At 37.8% G+C, this 21,460-nt stretch overlaps 1 protein-coding gene across 1 annotated transcript in view; it reads left to right on the top strand.

Moving 5' to 3' along the window:
* MYO16 (myosin XVI) overlaps nt 1-21,460 on the top strand; it is a gene marked incomplete at its 5' end in the record, with an annotated part of 305,366 nt that overhangs the window by 264,650 nt on the left and 19,256 nt on the right. The window contains 1 exon segment of the mRNA XM_082751937.1: nt 18,789-18,947. Coding sequence (XP_082608063.1) covers nt 18,789-18,947 — 159 coding nt within the window.

Below are 21,460 nucleotides of genomic sequence, written 5' to 3'. Positions count from 1 at the left end.
AGCTTGCCTTAATGATAAGCTGTGCACAGTGCATTCAAAATGGACAATATGAAGTCTCATTTCTGAAATATAAAACAAAGCAGTAGGGAGTGGGAGAGATTATCATCATATTAAATGTCTGTTTTCTTATTTATATACTGCTTTATTGATCTCAGTACCTTATCCCTATAAAGCTATAACAGAACAGAAGCAGGAGTTTGTGCTTGCTTTGGACATGTGTATGTCTGTGTGTCACTCTATTTCTCTTTCCCTAATATCCTTGGCAGCCTTCAACCAAAACCCGTTTTAATCAAATACAAGGAGATACCTGTTGCCCCACTTGGCCTGTTGTTTGCAAGCTGTGAAAAGCTTGTGGGTAATGTGATGTTTGGAGGCTGTTTTGAGCACAGTGATCATGAAATACAAGTGTTTTTGATTTTGGGAGAAATAAAGAAGGAGGTTAGCTGAACTGATACCTTGAATTTCCAGAGGGCAGACTTTGGCCTATTTAGAGACCAGTTTGACAAGAGTCCCTTGCAAGCCAGACCTGAAAAGCAAAGAAGTTCAGGAAGGCTGCACCTTCTTCAAGAAAGAAATCTTCTAGGAGCAGGAGCAGGCTGTCCCAATGTGCTAATAGTCAAGCTGTTAGGAGAAAACACCAGCTTGGATGAACAGAGAACTTCTTCAGAAACTCAGGAGAAAAAAAAAAAAAGAGATTTTATGAACTCTGGAAGAAGGGGCAGGGAAATCAGGAGGACCACAGAGCTGTTGTGAAGTTGTGCAGGAAGGAAATTAGAAGGGCAAAAACCCGTCTGGAACTCCATTTGGCTAGTGCAGTAAGAGACAAAAAAAAAATATAAATTTATAAATATATCAACAGCAACAGAAGGAGTAAGAAGAATCTCCGTCCTTTGCAGGATGTGAGGAGAAATGTAGTGATGAAAGATGAGGATAAGGCTGAGGTACTCAATGCCTTTTTGGCCTCAGTCTTTATTAGTAAGGCCAATTGTTTTCAGGGTACCCAGTCCCCTGAGTTGGAAGATGGTAACAGGGAGGGAGATGCTCCTATGATCCAATGGAAAAATGTAAGTGAGCTACTACATCATTTCAGTGTTCATAAATCTATGAGACTGGATGGGATTCATCCAAGGGTTCTGTAGGAGCTGGCTGAAGTGCTTGCCAAGCCACTTTCAATAATTTACCTGCAGTCCTGGCTAATGGGGAGATCCCAGTTGACTGTAGATTTTTGAATATGATTCCAATCTACAGGAAAGGAGGATCCAGCCTGTCAGTCTGACCTCGTTGCTAGGGAAGGTCATGGAACAGATCATCTTGAAAGTCATCATATGGCACATGCCAGACAATCAAGTGATCAGACCCAGACAGCGTGGGTTTATGGAAGGCAGGTCCTGCTTGACTAACCTGATCTCCTTCTGTGACAAAGATGACACACTCAGTAGATGAGGGAATGGATATGGATGTTGTCTACCTGGATTTTAGTAAAGTGTTTGACATCATCTCCTCCACAGTGCTGGAGAGACTGTCTGCTCGTGGCTTGGACAGGTGCACAATTGGCTGGGTGAAGAACCAGCTACATGGCTGGGCTTAAACTGTTATAGGGAATGGAGTTCAGTCCAGTTTGTGGCTGGTCACCAGAGGTGTTCCCCAGGGATCAATACTGAAGACAGTATTGTAAAACATTTTTATCAATGATCTGGATGAGGCAACTGAGTGCACCCTCAGTATGTTCATAGCTGATACCAAGTTGGGAGGGACTGTTTATCTGCTTGAAGACAGGAAAGCTCTGCAGAGAGATCAGGATAGACTAGATCAATCAGCCGAGTCCAATCTCATTACATTCAGCAAGGCTAAGTGCTGGATCCTGAACTTGGGTTGTAATGTACAGCAGTTTAGGCATGGGGTAGAGTGTCTGGAACATTGCCCAGCAGAAAAAGTCCTGGGTGTGCTGGTCAACAGCCAGCTGAACATAAGCCAGCAATGTGCCCAGATGTCCAAGAAGGCAAATGGCACCCTGGCCTGCATCACAAATGGTATGGCCAACAGGACTGGGAAAGTGATTGTCCTTTTGTATGTGGCACTAGTGAGACCTCACTTCAAATGTTTATTCTGTTTTGGACTTCCCACTACAAGAAGGTTATTGAGTTGCTCAGTCATGTTCAGAAAAAAGCAATGAAGCTAATGAAGGGACTAGAAAACAAGACTTACTAAGAGTAGCTGAAGAAACTTGGGTTGTTTAGCCTGGAGAAAAACAGGTTGAGGCCTTATCACTCTGTACAACTACCTGAAAGGAGGCTGTAGCAAGGAGGGTGTCAGTCTCTTTTCATAGGTGGCAAGCGGTAGGATGCAAAGAAATGGACGCAAATTGCACTGGGGGTGGGATGGGTGGGGGATAGGAGGTGTTAGATTGGATAAAGCATTTCTTCATGGACAGAGTAGTCAAGCATTGGATTGGGCTGCCCAGGGAAGTGATGGAGTTCCCATCCCTGAAAATAGTTAAGAGATGTGGAACTAAGGGTTTAGTGATCAAAGGTTTAGTGATGAAACTGAGTAAGTCAGATTGACAGTTGGACTTGATGATCCTGAAGGTGTTTTCCAACCTGAATGATTCTATGACTCTGTGATTCTATGATGAAGATTTCAAAATAATTGAATTTCTACAAGTTTCATGAAAGTCAGTGACTAGATGGAGAGAAGAGACTTATACTTGGGAAGAAGGCCTCTACCAGCCATCAGAGAAACACTGGTGGATGTAAGTCCTCTTGTAAGTCCTCCAGACTTAGAAAAAGTTTTAGCTGGACCTTGCATGTTCCTAGATGTTTATTTCAACCAGCCATGGGATACAAATTGAGACTTCATCAGTTCTCAACCTCAAGAGAATGCTTTGTTTATTATTCTAAGTATAGGAATTGATTAAATTTGTAAAGATAGTGCAGTAGTTTTGTTTGCTTTGGCAGTTAGTTGATAACATTCAAAACCTATTAATACATGCAGATTTGTTTGTTTGTTTAAGTTGGGTCTCTGCTTTTATTATATAGTTAATACATTTTTATCTGCTAGGAAGAAATGATCAGATTTTAAAGTCAGCTCTTAGGATATATTGTCTTCAGGTTCTCTAAATGTATCTAGTGAGGAAGTGTGGTAAGCCTACTCCATTTAAGTCAGAAAATTGACTTTTACCTTAAACATTTTTTGCTTTGGGTTTGAGGATTTCTACAAACTCAGTTTTCAACTAAATGTGACCAAGACAGAGTTCAGCCTGGGTCTCCTGTGGGTTGAAGCTGGTGCATTAACACAGGCTACCATATAAAACCTCTAAATTTACCTTTCGCATGGAAAATGTTGTACTTCTAAATATTTCATCAGGGCAGCACTAACTATGAAAGATCAAAGTTCAAAAAAGATATAGAATAAAAAACCTGAATCAATATTTTATGAGCTAGGAAGCTACTGCATAATACTAAGTGCAATTACATATGAATAGTTCAGCAATGAGCAGATGGATTGAAAGTAACAAGGAAATACAGGTGAAGGTATGTGCAATGTTTTTGACTTTTTTTGTGTACTTCATAGGTTTTGTTCATTTCTAGGGTAACAGCTGGAATAAATAGTCTTTTATTAAACCTCTGATACAATTAAATAAATGACAATTGGCAGAATAGGCTCTAAAACTAGAAGTTTTCTTACCTTCTGATTTTTTATCACCTATTACTTTATGCATATGAAGTTCCTGGGAGACTGCCTCCTTTTTTCAATTCATGCCATTATTTGTAGTATTGCACTTATATGAGATGATGTGGTAAAAAATATTAAATAATTTTAAATGGAAATTCATGAAAATTGACACAACCTAGACCAGCACTCTGTAATGTGCAATTTACTTTATTTCTGTATATTATATAGAATATTATAGAAATATTATATTATAAGCTAACAACTTTAACTCCAAACTGAAAGTACAAATGTGGGTCATTTCATAATCGAGGAAAGTTAGCTATGGGAATCAATAAGTCTCTGTACAGGATCATCAGCCTTGGAGATAAAAGCCTCTTTGCCAATAAAAGTGTAATACAGACAGATCTCCCAACATGCCTCCCTCTTATATGGAGGAGTAATTTCAAGGCCTGAGAACACTGATATCCTTTTGGCTCCTGACCTCTCTGTGGGAAATGATCATCCAGAATTCCACTAGAATGGATTTGTGGTTTTCTGATGGACTACTGGCTTATTGTGAACTGAACTGAGATCACCTTTCTTTCACACAGGCAACAACAACAACAAAATAATCAAATGGCACCAACTTTCATTACCTGGTGTTATAGCCTGGGCATATCTGATCTTCTAAAATAACAAAATAATCTACAGGTTCAAGTAATGATCAGAGTCTAGAATAGAACAGTTCAGTTGGAAGAGAGCTTCAGAGATCAAGTCCAACTGCCTGAACCAAAAGTTAAAGCATGTTATTGAGGACATTGTCCAGATGCCTGTTGAACGCTGACAGGTATGGGGCAATGACCACTTCTCTAGGAAGCCTGTTCCAGTGTTTGTCCACCCTCTCAGTACATAAACTTATCCTGACATCCAGTCTGGACCTCCCCTGGCACAGCTTTGTGCCATTCCCACACATCCTGCCATTAGCCCCCAGGGGGCAAAGACTGGAACCTCCCTCTGTGCTTCCCCTCCTTGGGAAGTTGTGGAGAACAATGAGGTCACCCCACAGCCACCTTTCTCTAGACTAGACAACCCAGGTGTCCTCAGCCTCTCCTCAAAGGACGTCCCGGTTTAGTATCATCAGCAAACTTCCTGAGGATACATTCTACTCCTGCATCCACATCATTGATAAAAATTTTGAATAGGACATCACAGAATGGAGCACCAGGGAACACCGCTAGTGACTGTCCATCAGCTAGAGGTAGCCCCATTTGCTACAACCCTCTGATCTCTACCATCAGGACAGTACATCACAGTTGGCCAATTTGTCCAGAAGGATGCCGTGAGATACAGTATCAAAGGCCTTGTTAAAATCCTTTAAGATTACATCTGCCACCTACTCTTCATCCACTAAGTGGGTGACCTTATCACAGAATGAGATTTAATGACCAAGTCATTGGCTGGCTGCACACATGCTGTCTTACTGATGTTTAGGGCATCAATCTGTTTTCCCAGGAAGAACTTTGTTAACACACAGAAGCATTTTTGTCAGGATATTGTCCTGTTGAACTCTGAAGTTTGTAGTTTCAGTAGTCATACATGTATACTGTGCGATTGTTTCAACATACTGCAACAGTAGTTTCAGTATGTTGTATAGAATGCAATTTCTTGCAAAATACATACAATGAGAGAAGTTTTCAGCTCTACAGAACTTACAGCTTAAATAAGCAAAACTGTAATAATTGTGAACTGAGCTGAAGTGATTTCTCCAAGCTTGAAAGGAGTTGCCATTGAAGCTACAGATGTATTGTTAGACAGGAAATCCCTCTTACTCCATATAAAATGAGACTTGAGTGAAGATTAGCAGTAATACACACACACCTTTCTTCTATTCTTCTGTTTTTTACAAGTAGTAACTTTAGTTAGCAAGTCAAATAGAAGGTGAATGATCATGTATAGAGTTCCTACCCAGGTATTTTTAAATGAAAACATTGGACTTGAAACTAGACTTCATGAAACCCAAATCAGTGCCTTAATCTGCACACACTCTTTCTAGCAGAATGTACAAATTTTTGTCACTATTCAACATCTAAGGCATTCCTGGGAAGGAGGAGGCAGTTACATGTTGAAATACTTCATATTAAATATCTGTGGAGCAAGGACATAGTTTGTTTTTTTTTTCCTCAATATGGGTGAATAATAATCAGATTGCTCCATTGTACCATTGTTTCTCATAATTGGATACAGTTAATATTAAGTTATTCCATGCAAAGTGGAATTGTTTCTGCTTCAGAACAAAAGAAGGAGTAATTCTCTGCCCATCATCTGTGCTCAGACTGGCTGAGTGAGTACTCGTGTGGATTCCAAAAAGAAAAGAGCAAATGAAACATGACTTCCATTTAACCTGGATGAGTTTGCTTACAATCAGGCTATTGAGATAAAGATTTAAGTCTTCTCTCCTTCCTGCTGGTTGAGCATGGGTTGGTACAGATACTTGCCTTCTGTGTGTGAGCAAAAGAAGATGTGTAAACTTGCAGCCTAAGATTCAGATGCTCAGGAAATGAGATTAGGAAGACCTTTCCTTTATTTAGCCCATCAATGTATAAGCTTCAAGTTTTGTGAATTATTGTTAGAATTTCATTAAAAATAGGTCTGTATATGCAAGTCTACGCTTCAGTAACCTGTTTGTTCCCCAAAAAAAGTTTAGTAACTTATATAACAGGAACAGAAAAGACATACAAAATATCAACACTGTTCAGATGTTTGCCACCCATATAAAACCCTTTTTACCCATGTCCTAAGTGAAATGTTTCCAGTTCAGGTAGCTTCACGTATAAGTTAAGTATTTCACATTCTCCAGTGTAAGCACTGGAAGTCATAGGAAGATAGTTACCAATGGAAAATAGTGCAAATATTTAGATGTACCTAGTTGGGATTAAAGTTTGCCAAATATTCATTGCTGAAATTGGCTCAAACTTGGAAAATAACAGGATTTAATGTGTATGTATAGGGAATACTGACCTGTCAAAGGCGGGTATCCCTTTGACAGCTAGTAAATAATTTGCTTCTATCAGCAGATTAGAGTAAGCTACTATTGTGCAGCTAACATCTCAACAGTGGATTGCAAATTAAATTCCCACTGGGGTTTCTGAGATGAAATCCCAGTCCCTTATCCTCTAAGCCAGTCAGCTTTTCCTCTTAAGCAACTTAATAAAGATAATGTTCATATCTGCATCTCATTATTCCTACATTATACTGATACAATGTAATAGTTTTACTTTCTTTGTGGCAAAAGCTAACAACTTACAAAACATGACTAACACAAAAAGCTGTGTTGTCACCTTTTGTCTTCTTTCACCTGTGAGTTCTGGAGGAATGATTACATGAGATGTTGGACTTGTATAACATCTTTGAAGAAAAATTCTCAAAGCATTAAAACTTTAATGAATTTATCTTCACAATACTTCTCTGAGAAAGATTAATATCTGTTTATATAATTGCCTTAATTACCAGGGAATGAGGGTGACTTTCTATGACTAATTTTCAGATTAGCTATCTAAACACAGGAGAGTCATCATCTCTGATTCACTATGGACTACTTGCAGCTTTCAGTCTGAATCTTTTGCAGGAGTTACAGAGAAGTGGGAAAAAGCCAAAACATTGCTACTAACAATTTAATGTGAGTCATGAAAAAGTCCCACTCTTGGCTAGCTGTAGATGCCCTGTGCAGAAAATAACAAAGGAGACTGAACTGCTTGCAATGCCATTGCTGTTCAGCACATACTGTGTGATTTTTCTGAAGAAACAATTGTGATTTGCATTACTGTAGCAAGGAAAGGCATTAGAAGAGTCTAGAGAAAGCACCCTTCATTTCTGTTTGCAGAATTTTTATGAACATTTTACAGCCTGGAAGATATCCCCTTAATCTGCAGTTTTCTCCTCATCTGTAAGGCTACCACTATCTAGATAATGTGTCACAAAAAAAGATCTGTTTTAGGATAAATACAGTATACCAAGGATAATTCTCCATTTCAGAATCCGAAAACTAAAATATTTTCACAGTGTAGAGATATTTGTTTTTCTATTGTGACAATATTATTATTTTTTTCACTGAAGCATTTCTCTTCCTGGTTGATTTCAGTGTTTGCTCTTACTGCCTAAAATCCTACAGTGTGTGGTTGCTTTGGTTTTCAGTTGTGACATGAAAATTAAGCTATGGTGTAAGATTATGATAGACAATTTTTACCTGAAGATTATTAGAAAAGAATAAATCAAAACTAATTTATATTTCAGCTGAAAATTGAATGGTTATTGTCATAAAGCTTTATCATATTTATTTTGCATTTGATGTGCTTACAATGAAAATAAACCCAAATTCTTAGCACTCCTACGCACACTTCCAAAGCTGATATCCAGTCATATAGACATTGGAGGAGGCTGTACAGCCCCAATATCACACAGGAAATATCACTTCATTTTTTTACTCAGTCTTGTAATTATTTACATCTGTCAGAAAAGGATCCTGGAGCTGACAGACCCTTGGTTTGACCCAGTGGGGACTCTCGTGTTCATACCCAGTCAGTGCTTAACAGGAAGTAGCAGCACAATTTTATGTTCCTTTTAAATGGTCCATTTCTGAGAACTGCAGGCATTCCTTTTATATAATTAATTCTTATTGTCTATTTTTCCTTTTGGGTTCAATTTACTGCATGTCCCCTTTGTCCTGTCTCATACTGGAGAACAGTAACCACACCAGTCTGGTTCAACTTAGGGTGTTTCAAGCCCATGGATTTTAGTAATATCCCACATGTAATAGTGACTTCAGTCCTTCAGGTGAAGATTTACAGGATTCTTATTTTCATAACAATGTAGATTCTTCACCATCTGATGCAATATCATTGTTCCAAATTCAGCACTGGTTTGAAAAGTTGACAAGTGACAGTGTTGTGGGCTTCTTTATATAATAAACAGTCTTCAGTGTTTTTTATGTGTGAACCGATGTGGACAACCATGAAGGACTTTGATTAGGAACAACTGCATCACCAGTTGTAAAACAAAGGTACATTAATGTGAGACATCAGTCATATCTGAGAGAACAAGCAAATTGAATTCTAGCACATTTTCATTCCTAAGACCAACCAAGAATATTAGATATTTGGCAGTAAACATCATATCTCTTGACTTTACAGGACTATGGGTATTTGGAACATAGTGGAGAATGAAATTTGAACACTCATTTTAATGAAAGTCTCTAATTCTCAATTTGAGTGAGAAATCTGTTCAGATGCTTTTAATTATTTATATCCATCTCAGCATTAAATCATATTTTGCATAAAGCCTAAGTAAAGAGCAGTAATTCCATTTCATAGAAAATGTCAAGATTGTGACATTTATTTTTGTTTTGCCCTGGAATGAAAATCAAGCATTCTGAAATTCTGTGCAGAAATAAACATTCTTTCATGTCAACTCTTTTGAAAATGTTTGGAAAGTATCGAAATGGTTTGCATCACAGATGCTGAATTTTTTCGTACTGAAAATGTTAACAGTAAAGCATTTTGACTTGTTTTGGTCCTGGCTAAGTTCAAGAGTGGCCGTTTCAGCAGTGGTCAGGATGTCACTTAGGGGTATGTCTGCACAGAAACCAAAGACATGTTTGTGCCTGTTACAAACAAACCAAGCTGCATCTAAACTTTTTGGCTCAGATATCCAAGATCAATGCCATTGTGATGGCACAGACTCCAGCACATCAGTGATGACCCAAAGTTCTTGACAGGACTCATGAAACAATCCCACATGTTGATTGTGTTCCAGTTACAACATTGGCATTTTGTGGGGCTGGATGGAGAAGAAAGAGAAGGCAGCCAGAAAAAGAATGGGAAAAGATGTGGTCATAAACATGAGGGTGCCCTGACCCTCATAACTGAAATGTGCTATCAGGAGAGTAGGAGAGCATTTGAAAATGGAGCACTGAATTAGCAGTAGAAATTTGGAGCATCTGCCTTCTCCCCAAGCCCACTAGTGAAAGTGAATATAAAGAGGCCTTCAGGTTCAAGGTTCTCTTGGCTAGAGTTTTCACTGTATTTTAAAATGAAAAAAGTGAAGGTTAATTTTATCCTCTGTGGGGTGCAAATTTTAAAAGAAACAATGTATGAAAAAAATCTCAGCACTGAAATTTAATGTTTCATTATTTCTTCTATCTCTTTCCTTCAGGGCTGGTCCCCGTATAATGATGCTGACATATCAGTAGAATGAAGTGATAGTTTTTAGCCACGGGTTGGCTGTATTTCTATACAGGATGGATACTTACCACACTGCATCTGTGATATATCCATATGGTCCTGCCTTAAGATTGTGGATGTGACACTGACCATCTCTGTATCCCTCAAAATGAACTTAAAAACAAGCTAAAGAAGTATATCCAAATTCAATTCTTATTTGGGAAGTTCACTTCCAAAACAAATTGCAAAAGTTGTCCAGAGGTTTTCCAGAATATCTGTGTCTATATAGTGGGAAGGTTGACAATACAGGTGATCCAAAAATATTCCTTGGATTTTCCTTGGATATTCCTTGGATTCCTTGGATTCTCCCTCAGGACCTGCTCAAACAATTCATCTGCCCAATGCAGTCACTTAGTCTAGGACTTATGTGTTGCAGTTGGTGCCAGAGCTCTTATGAGAGAGATTCTGAAAAATCTGTAGAAGTATTCTCTGGGAAAAGTAAACAGAACTGATGTGATGTTGTTGGCAGTGGCAAATCCCTGTCTATTTGTTTGTTGTTTTTCTTTTTGTTTGTTTATTTTCACAATATTTGCAACTGTGTTCGAGGGGGAGGAAGGCTGAGACAGTGTCTCATCACATAATTCTTTCCAACAGCAGCTAAAGCCCAGCAGTAATGGCTGTTCTGTTACTGAGATACCACACACAAAAGTAAACAAACTTAAATGCCTGTCTTCAAAAAGAACTGCTGCATCCACATTAGTTAGAAGAAAACAGTTTAAAAAAGGGAAGCTGTGTTTCTTACCAAATTGCCTCCTCCTTTTCCAGCACAGCAGCAGTTGATTAACCACACAAACACAAGAAATAGCCTCTTTGGTGAGCCAATCAACACACCTCACAGTAAACAAAACTATTACAGAGTAAAATCAGCTACTCTTTTCCATATTAGTCTTGAAAAGGTGGGGAACACAGGGGGAAGAGATGCTTTTCCTGAGGCAGGAAATTGTCCTAGGCAATGCTGCCTTCCTTCTTGCCCTCTGTGGTTGGTGTTGGAGCCTCAGAAAGGCCCGCAGAGATCAGTATCTAAAGATGATAGGGTAAATGAAACCCCCCTTCTCTGAAAAATGTATGCTGCCTTGAGTCTATGCATTAAAAGACATTCCAAATTCTTGCTCAGATGCTATCAAGTAGGAGATATGTCAGTCTGTCCAGATATTCTTTATCAGTGATGAATATTTAAGAAGGTAGTTTTCTTCCCTTCAGCAGCAATATTCTTTGTCTCATGATGGGAACTGATCTATCTCAGATGATCCAGAGTCCTCCAGACTGGGAAAGAAGGTGCTTTTACAGTTTCCTTCACCAACCCTGAAAGTTTGCCTGGCACAGCAGTGTCTCAAGCATTACTTCTACGAAGGAGTGAAAAGTTGGTAGCTTGTAGTGATTGCTGAAAACAGTGTAAAATTAGAGCACTATCTTCCCACCAACATGAATCTGTCAGACAGAAAAGCTGGAGAAACCTTTCAAACATTTTCAATTCTAGGTGTACTGTTTCTGTTGATCTAAAGTGATATACAAAAAAAGTGTTTGAGCTGATGGTTCCTAAGGGCTTACTCAGATCTAGGATTTCCTATAGGTGCTTCAGCAACTGCTTTCTCACTACCAGCCTTATCTTCTGAGCTCTGACCAGTATTACACCAACAGTGTTCTTCAGAGGAGCAATTCATCTCAAGCAGAGTGAGTCAGTTCAAGATCTTCATGGCCTATGTTTCCTCTCTTTGCTTTCTGGTACTTATACAGAGCTTCCACAAGTATGTCTTCCCAGAGCAAAGCAGGAGTTGTGTGTTTCCTTCATGCTCTATTTACGTGCTTCATTTAAGAACAAGATTTCTGGAGTGGTTTGTAATACCTCCGTTTATGCAGCTCAGAGAGAAGGGTGCTGGAAGCAACAGTACAAATGCATTGCTGCCTATCCTAGGCAGCAGCATCACTGGGGGGAAATCCCAGACAATTGGTGCTACAAGGGCAGGCTTTGTGAGATGAAATAAATCAATGAATAATTATTGCAGCGGCAGCCGGCAGCACAGCTATGAGGGCGAGACAGGCAATACACGCTAATAGGCTGGGGGAATCCTGTCTTGACAGTTTTCATCCTGCTCCATTTCTTTCAGCAAATAAGATGCATCTGTTTGCCTCCAGCTCTCAGCAGACAAAGTAAACAGTCATGCTACAGCAGGTCACAGTGTGACTTCATGTGAGTAAACTGAGCTAATCTGAAGCAATATGTATTCATCCAGCAAAAGGACACCCAAGACAACATGTGCTGAGGGTAGCTAGCAAACTCCACTGGCAAGCAGTGTCTCAGCAGTAAGTTAGAGCAAAACAGGAAATGCCAAGTGAAATTGCCAAGGTGCAACAAAACACAGTGATAAACACTGGCACCAAAATAAAATGACCTCCTCTTATGTAACCCAGCTCTCCCTTTCCTTCGTCAGAAAATATCTGTGTAATTTGTGCAGTCATCATCCTTTATTTCCCACACTTCACAGTGTCCAGTTACCACAGGAAATGTAACAAATATTCATGGTTGGCTGCTAGGATTTTGTATACTCCAGACTCTCCCAAGAAAGAATGAGGGCACAGATCAAGAATCCCTTCTGTCTGCAATGTCTTTCAGACATTTCTGTCTTTCGTATGCTAGTTAATAAGATCCATCGGTTCTTACTTATTCATGTGTACAGTGACAAGCTGCTTCACTTGAAATTTTCATTTTGCTGGACGCCAGCCACAGTTTTCAAGGAAATCAAGCTATTTAGCTTTTGGATTCCATGGAAGCTCAGGAACAAAAAGCTTCTCCTCCAGTATTAAATTAATTTATCTACCAGAATACATTTTCTGTCTTTCACAGTTGCTAGTACAGGGTGGACGATTATGCATCTTGATAACTAAAGCCATATATTGATTATTGGTTACAGAAAGTCATGTTTTTCAAGAATTAAGAAATAATGTTAGACATTATCCTGTTTTTATTTAATTTTATTTTTATTTCTTTCCAGACAATAAACAAGAAGGGGGACTAGTTCCTCCTTTTTTGTATACTTACTTCCATTATTGTCTCATACACTTTTGTAGGATTGGTTCTTGTGTGTAAAAGCTATTGAGCTTTTTCTACAGTATTGGTGGTTTCTGATTTATGGAGCTGATCTTTGTGGACCAGGGCAGAGGTTGTTTCTAGTTTAGGACAAATACATCCAGCTTAGCTTGTGACAGTGGAATTCCTCAGTTGAGAACTCAGCCTAAGCTCACTGTTTAATTAATGAAACAGAACATGTACCTTGAAAAACTGATCCAGATAAAAGTCAAATCAGATGGATCATATCAAGAGGGGTATAACCTCCTCATAGACCATATGACTTCCATTTACATTAATGCAAAACTTGGGAGACTTGCTCCCCCGGTATCATTAGAGACTGGACTAATACAAGTGAAGATAAAACTTTTACCTAGTAGAGACCAAGCAGTTGTTTAGTGCCCCCACTAGCCCCGACCTGTCCGAGGTTCATTTTTTGTCTTTTCTTTTCTAAGATGAACTCAATATTGACCACTCATTTCTGAAAGCAAGTCAAGGCAAAGGACTATGTCTATTTCAGTAGATGAGCCAATGCCAGGGAATGTCCTGGGTATGGCAGCTCAGTCATCTGGGTTCTTGGTGTTAGAGCAGTCCAAAACCTGGCAAGGTTTTGGACCTGGAAGGCTGGTTGCCTTCCAGACAAATCTGAGCATGGTTCAGGAAATGGCACAGGCCAGGGTCTATTCCCACTAGACAGCTTGGATGCAGCTTCTCTGCTGTGGAGGGCAAGAAAGTTTAATAGTTTAGACATGGGTCTCTTACCATTTGCCGCAGGGCCAGAGAACAGTTGTGAGCACATTAAAATTACCAGGGCAGACAAAGCAAGGGGCTGTCTGTATTTACCCTATATCATGAATCCCGTCATGCTTTGGCAGTGCTGCACAAAGCATCCAAGGTAAGCATGAATCTGATCCAAAACCTACTGGAAGCAGTGGAGGCCTTCTGTTGTTATTAATGAGTTTTCAGTCAGACTGTAAATGAGCACTAAATGTTAAAAGAAGTATTTGAAAAAAGAACATAAGCTAAGGATATGCCTGCTTTTAAAGAAAGGAGAGCAAAAAAAAAAGGGCATTGGCAGAAAAGTCAATTACAATCCAACCAGGTTAGTTACTGCTGGGCTTTTAATAACATACTGTTTTTTCATGCCTTGCTGCAAAAAAAAGTCTATGTTGATTCCACCTGAATGCTGATATCAATCATTGATTTATACTTTGCTTTAGACTTTATTAAATAGGCTAAAGATATAATTTCCTTATAAAAAATCATAGGTCCTCAAAATATTTCACTATTGCACTTTAATCTGTCATTTGAATAGAGCCTATACTAGTTCATTTTCTAATTTGGTGATAACAGCATTGATTCAACCTAAATCCTACTTATGAAATAACTGCAGTGCTTGGCATCCTACATTTTATGTTTGAGGAAAAAAAAAAAAAAAAAGAAAAAAAAAGAGAGAGATTTATAGTATAATATTTGGAAATCATAGCTCAATTAAAAGAATTCACATTGTTCTTTTGACAAGAAGTTATTCCACGTAGACTTTCAGTGTGTTGGATTTCTTTTAAATGACAGGTAATGATTCGAAAAATAAAATAAAAAAGCAGTTATGTTAAATCATGTCCATGATTGCTATACTCTGACTTTTTTTCTAAAGTGAAGCTAATATTCATTCAATGCCTTATGAGTTTTAAACTTTGTCTCTTCCAGGAATATTGAGACTAGCATGCAAATGCAGATTTTACAAGCTGCCTCTTTTGTATTCATTTCCTTTTACACTTTTCAAGTACTGTTGATATAATTAATTATGGGTTTATTGGAATATGGAGCTTGCTTGAAAGGAAATAATTGTTACACTTTGATTTGTTGTACTGTGATTAAAAGCACTGTACATGACATTGCTTCCAGTTATTAACTATGCTGCAATTGTGGGACAAATTATGTCCCCAGTCCATGCACCCTCATAGTCCATACATCCTCATTAACTGCAAGATTAGTCAGAGCAGAATTTGACTGAGTCAGAGATACCTTTTTGGCAAGTTGAGTTTGCCAGAATAATAATCCAAATGCTGTTCACTGTTGCAAACAGTCTGTAGGTTTTCACTTGAAGCTTGCATTCCTTTTATAATCATGAACTCCCACCATGCTCTTAAAGCTGATACCTCTCTGTAGCTAGTCTCTCACAAGTAGGCACAGATGACTCTTCAAGTAACATTCAAATGGCTGGCAACTGCTCAGATTCTGTTACTAAAATCTATATATATGTATACATATATATTAAAAAATAGTGGAAACTTCTAGCAGATAATCCACCCGTTTGGTGAGAACAGAAGAGTACAAGTCTGCACAAAAAGCTTGGGTTGGTGAAGATGTACAACTGTAAGAACTATTGTTTTTTCCATATGTATTTATTATAGTTCCAGAAAGTTGGTAAGGGATGAAAGAGCATACTTGTTTCTGCAGGGATTCATGGCAGTAGGGGGAAGCTGACTTTAATGTTAGAAAAGTCTAAATTTTTATATCAGATGACTGAGATGACTGAGTGAAGTGAATTTCTGACCAATATTTGATGGATAAAATTAGAATCAGGGAACTTTCCTGTAAGTCTTCAGAGTTAACAGTGTTTCATATATCTTTTAGAGTTGCTCACTGTGCAATGGTACATGATGTGGAACAGAGCTGTTTTGACAGACAGTCAGGAGACATGCTTGTCTCAGAGAAATTTTAGTAGTGGGGAGGCAGCAGAGAGGGATACCCCAGAGCAGAAGATAAAGTCACAGGGGATTCACTAGGGACTTCCTGAGGTTCCTTCAAGCCTGGATTGCCCAATATAAGTTTTGCAGCAAGGGACAGTACCCTGGTTATACCTGACTAAAACGTTCTCTTATTATCTTATGTATAGAAAAGATTTTCTTAAAAAAATCACCCATCTTACACAAAACCCCAAACAAATAAAGATTTTATTATTATTATTACTATTATTATTATTATTTGCTAGGGATAAACTCCAGCTTCTCCAGGAGTCTTTTAGAAGTTAGCCAACGTATACGTTTACATTCTTCCAAAGACTCACATGACTTCTTCAAGAAGGAGCTGAAGAAGCCCATTATATTGAAAATTAGTGCAAGTAACTTTGTATAATCCAGATTATTTTGAAACAAAATATGGACTTCTTTCTCACCTCTGAGAGAAAGGAAGTAAGGCACTGTGGAGTGTATTTTCCCTGTAAGATTCTTTTATTTAGCAAATGAAGATGTGCATTTCTCACAATGACTGAATAGAGCAAATGGGATAACAGATCTTTATTTAGATAGCTGTCCCAACAGATACGTTGCATATTTGTCCACTACTTGTTTCTGCCAATTTATGATGATATTTTAGCTCAATAACAGCTATCCACAATGTTTTGTAGTATTTCATCTTATACATACAATAAAGAAAAGATAATCTTTTTTTTTTTTTTTCCCCCAAGACTGCTTCATGAATGCTATGAAAAGATATCAATGTACCTATAAAACAAAAGACTTCTACAAAGTAGAAATGCAAGAAAATGTCTTTCCACTTCAATAATCAAATGAATTGCAGATGTCAGGCAAATCAATACATCTTTTGGATATCAAGAAAAATAAGGATCCTAGCCACTTCCCCTGAGACTCTTTATGTAAAAGGTGGCACAATAATTATGTAGGTGGATGATGATCTATAGGCAAGTGCACTGACTATTAACATCTGAAAGTGACATTTCCTTTTCAGACAAATTTAATACAAGCTGCAAAGATGCATTTTTCAGTCAACTTGCTTGTACAAAAGCTAAGTCAGGCATGCTCTTATAATTGTATTGCATGCATTTTCTAGCTCAGACTCCCTTTCTACCGCCTGCCCAAATCAGTTACTGCGGGTAGAGCTGGCCTAATTTTTTCAGTGCATAGCACATTTGCCTAAATATGCAGTTTATGAAACAGCACCACTGAAACACTCCAATCAGATCTGGCAGCAAATAAGGATCAGGGAATGAGGGCAAGGAAGGGAATAAAAAAACATTGAAATGTTTTATTCTGACAGCTTGGAAATGAACTTTTTGACTTTTCAAAACAGCTTTTTTTGTTAGAAAAGGAAATGTTAAGAAAGATTCAGAGTTAGATAACTGAAGGCTAAACACAGCTAAGAAAGCCCTTTTCAATGAAAGGAAACATTTCAAGTCAACCAAACTGGAAGTATAGTTTTCATTTTAATTCATTTTTAAAATGTTAGTGTTTTATAACTCAAGATTTTTTTTCAGTTAAGGCATGAAAATGAAAAATTGACCATGCACTCAGCATTAGGTTTGAAAATCTGCAGGCAAAGTATCTGTTACCTGATGAAGAAGTGTTTTTCCTTTTCCCTTGAAAAATGCTCATGTTCTTAGGACTTACAAGGATGTATTGCATCTTTGGGAGAGCTGAGGATGTCACTGGAAGTATGGATAAATGCTATAACGCTGGTTTTAATAGCTAGTCTTTTGACCTTCGTTGGTTGTTGCTGTTATTATGACAAGGCTTAAGAAAACCCAACCAAAAGCAAAGAATAGCTCTTTGAGAGCTGTCACAGAGGAAATATTTCCATTTTAGAGTGCTAAATGAGGGCCTCTGCTCCCGTGTCAGCGACTGTGCGTCAGACCTGCAGCTAACGCCAGCTCTCAGAGGGGGTGGAGGGAGTTAGGGAAGCTGAAATGCAGCTAGCCAAAGAGGGAACAGAATTCATCTTTGTCTTCTCTGAAAGAAACCTCATTATGGCAAGGAAACAGGGTGTATATATGTTCACCACCAAACTTATGTAAAGACAGTAAAGAGACAGAAATCCACCAGAAAGTGCATAGCCTTGCCAGTGCAGCATTTAACGCAGTCTCATCAGCCCTTCCACAGAGGGCAGAATAAGCATAGTCTGGGATGCCAGACATGCAGTAGGGCTCTCTCCTGCCATCCCCATCCATTCATGGTCTTGTCTCCCAGCTCTGAGTCCCCTTAAGCCTCTGAACTGCAGTGGAAAGCTTTGCATGGCATGCCTGATGGCTGAACATGGGGCTGACAAAGCCTAGCAAGCTTGGGGCCAGCTCAGGGCACTTTGTGGTGAGCTCTTCTGCTTTGTGGAGATGTGCCATCAGTCAAAGGGGGAAGAAGAGAAGAGTTTTGCCCTTCTTTTTGGAGAAATACTTGTGCATTGTCTGCAGCCTGTGATGTCCTACAGGATCAGGGCTCCTCTTGGTATCTTGAAGAAATTTAACTAGAAGGCAAAAAAAAATTTAACGTGAAAACCTGGAACGTTATAGAAAGTGACGATGGCTGGAGAGCCTCGACACATGGTAAATAGTGCCCACATGGAGGCCCTGGTGGCAGGAATCTTGCTACGTATGGTTTTGTATTAAAGGCCATTTCATTTCTTAGAAATAAGAGAAACAAAATAAAGCCATGTTATAGCTGGTGCTCATATCACCTAATACAATGGTGAAAGACATTGCAGTGATGACAGCAGTGTATGAACTCCTGTGACATAGACATGGAACCTGAAATAGGGTCAACACAAACATGTGTTGAGTTTTATCAGCTGATGTATGTGTAAAGAGAAGAGTACAAATGAAATTTTGTTAATGCCTTTCAATTTCATAAATTTTAGACAGCTATTGGTGGAACAAAGAAGAACCCTGCAAAAATGTAGTGATTAAGTAAAGTAATTTGATAAATTTGGTTTCTTTGTATTAGTTTTGTCTACTTATGTGCAAAAGCCAGTAGCAAATAGGAAGCTGACAAGCTTTTTCTCTGTGACAGGTGCTGAAACTAATCTAAACTTGAGGAGCAGGGAAGATCCAAATGCATCAGATACTGGATCAGAAACCCAGGATAAAAATGCAAATAACCATGGAACTCAGTCGTCTAATCCACTGTCCAGTTCTGTGACTGCTGAAAATGGAAATTCAGTATCAAATGGTAAGCATTTTTTAATCCCAAAGCTCTTCTAACGTAAAATTGCTGAAGTGCATCTTTCAATGAGCTTTTTAAGATATAGCCAAGCTGGATCTCCTCAGTTGTGAAATATCTGTGTTTCTGGAACTGGCTTAACTTCATATGTATGAACTGATAAGCCCCTCTCCAATAAAAGCTGAATGTGAAGAAAATAAAACAACTTCTGTTGAGGAATTTGTAATTACCTCAGCTCCAAGTCTGTAAGTAACCCAAGGCATGGAGAACAGAGATTTGAGACTTTTGACCCTATAATCAATAAAAATTGAACAGAAAATGGAAAATCGGGATCTCCCACTGGTGCAAGTGCCTTGCTAGTGAATGGCAAATTGTTTATAATTGCAATAAGATGATCAAAATGGGGCAAGAGCAATGACCAAATGAAATCTTTCAAGGTCCTATAAACATAATCCTAAGGATATAACACTTCTATTACATAAAACCATATCATACAAATACACAAGTATGGTATGAATATCAATAAGACAAATAGAAAGTATTTATTTCAATGGGATGTGGAGGAACAAGTGTTTTGTCAAAAAAATAAAAAATGCAAAAGCTTTGAAATGAAAAAATCAAGGTTTATTCTTTGAAATGAAGCATTTCAAAATTAAATAATTTTCTTTTTTCTTTTTTTTTTTTCACAATGAAATTTATTCTGCCAAAATAACTCTTCCTGTTCTCTCTGATAATCAAAGCAAAAAATTCTTCCAGTCTGAGTTACAGGAGTGTAAAGGTGCATTCATTCCTGCGTGGAACTGGGAACGCACTGTAATAGAAGAAAAAGACATCTTTGTCCATTATAACTTTTCCCCATTTGTATGAATATAACAATTTAGGGAGGAGGGAACATATTTTCGGTATGTATAACAGTCAGACTGTTACAGCAACACAAAATCTGTGGGTAGAGCAAGGCTTTGATTCCTTTCTATGTAGGATTTTAATCATATATTCTGATGTCCTAATGGGACCTGTGGGAGATCAGCTTTTTATAAGAGCAACCATTTTATCCCCAGATCCCTTAACTGGGAGTTTAATCACAAGAGCTGTGTTTCTTTCAGCTTAGAAATGAAGTGATGATTTATGTTTATAATTTGTGATGATTATAGTTAAGTTAGTAAATGATCGCAGTTACTGAAATAAATGGTTGTTGCTTGAATAAAAGGCCAACTAGTAGGCGAGATGGGTGCTTATAATTATTTGTGTGGCATTTTTTATTAGTGTATTTGCAACTGCTAGTAGCCAGGGCTATTCTTATTGATAATACACAGTATCTATTATGCATAAAGTAATTATTTTTAAACTATTTGTAAATGGAAAGTTTAATCATAAAGGTGCAATGTCGTGCAGTGGAATTTTCCAGTAAGATATTTTTTTCCATTAAAAAACACTGATTCATCAAACTCAAAGTTTCAATGGAAGATTGCCAATTTTGATGCAGCTTTCGTAAGGAATGTTTTTGGTATTTATTGTATACTATGAGCAGAAAAAATGTCCCTTTAGGTCTTGCAGTATCCTACTGGGTAAGGAATTAACATTATTTGTGATATTATAAGGCTCAAATCTACATTTTGTCTATCAGACTGTTCTAGAAAAGCTTTAGTTTTACCCTGATACAGAACAAAATCAAAAAATAAATTTTGTTGTACATAATTCTAGTTTTCTAGATAGCATTAATAATAATTGAAAGAATTAACAATATGGAAAACTTTAGTGTACTTAGATTACGTGACCTGAAAAACAGCTTGCCAGTTTGCTTAAAAGAAAAAGTATTCCTTCCAGGATTCATCATGATTTCAAAATCTGTCTTTTCGGATATCTCTAGGTAACACTAGTATTTTTTAATGTGTCATAAGATATTTCCATGTTAAATACTTTTTTATTTCTTTTAGTGTATACAAGCTAGTTTTTAGGAAAATAAAACTTGAAATGTATTATTAAGTAGTTGATGCTGAGATTACAAAACCCTTGAGCATATAATAATTTGCTTCCCACTGTTACACAGTGGAACTGTATACTCTACTTTTCATTGTTAAAACTAAAATCCAGATTCATGCGTTACTCAAGTGAGTTAATACAGAGACACTTTTTAAATATGACTAGTCTTTTGCTTTCATGAACGAAGCAAAGTGTCAGCACCACTTCTCTGAAGCATCATGAAACTTAAAGTCACTATGGTGATAAGGATAATCAACTTGACCAAGATGTTAATCTTCTAACCTGATGAATTCTTTAGAAAACCATTAGTAAGCAGCTAAAAAGCTAGCTGGCTCAGCTTCCAAATAGATTAATGCTGTGTTGCTTTCACAAGCTGAGTTTAATATCTGGCACTGCTGTTTGCTTGGAATTTTAATAGAAGTTTCTTTTTCATTTTATGTAAAGTAATCCTCTTCTTCTTTAGTTTATCTTTAATATTAGTAGTAACAGTTTTCTACAGCTCTGTACTGTAGAAGTAGTACAGAGTACTTTTTTAGTTTTCT

This window comes from Aythya marila (assembly GCF_965140915.1).
Source record: "Aythya marila genome assembly, chromosome: 1".
Classification (NCBI taxonomy): Eukaryota; Metazoa; Chordata; class Aves; order Anseriformes; family Anatidae; genus Aythya; species Aythya marila.
The sequence above is the reverse complement of the archived record's forward strand: the minus strand, read 5'-3'. Positions and strand labels throughout refer to the sequence as shown.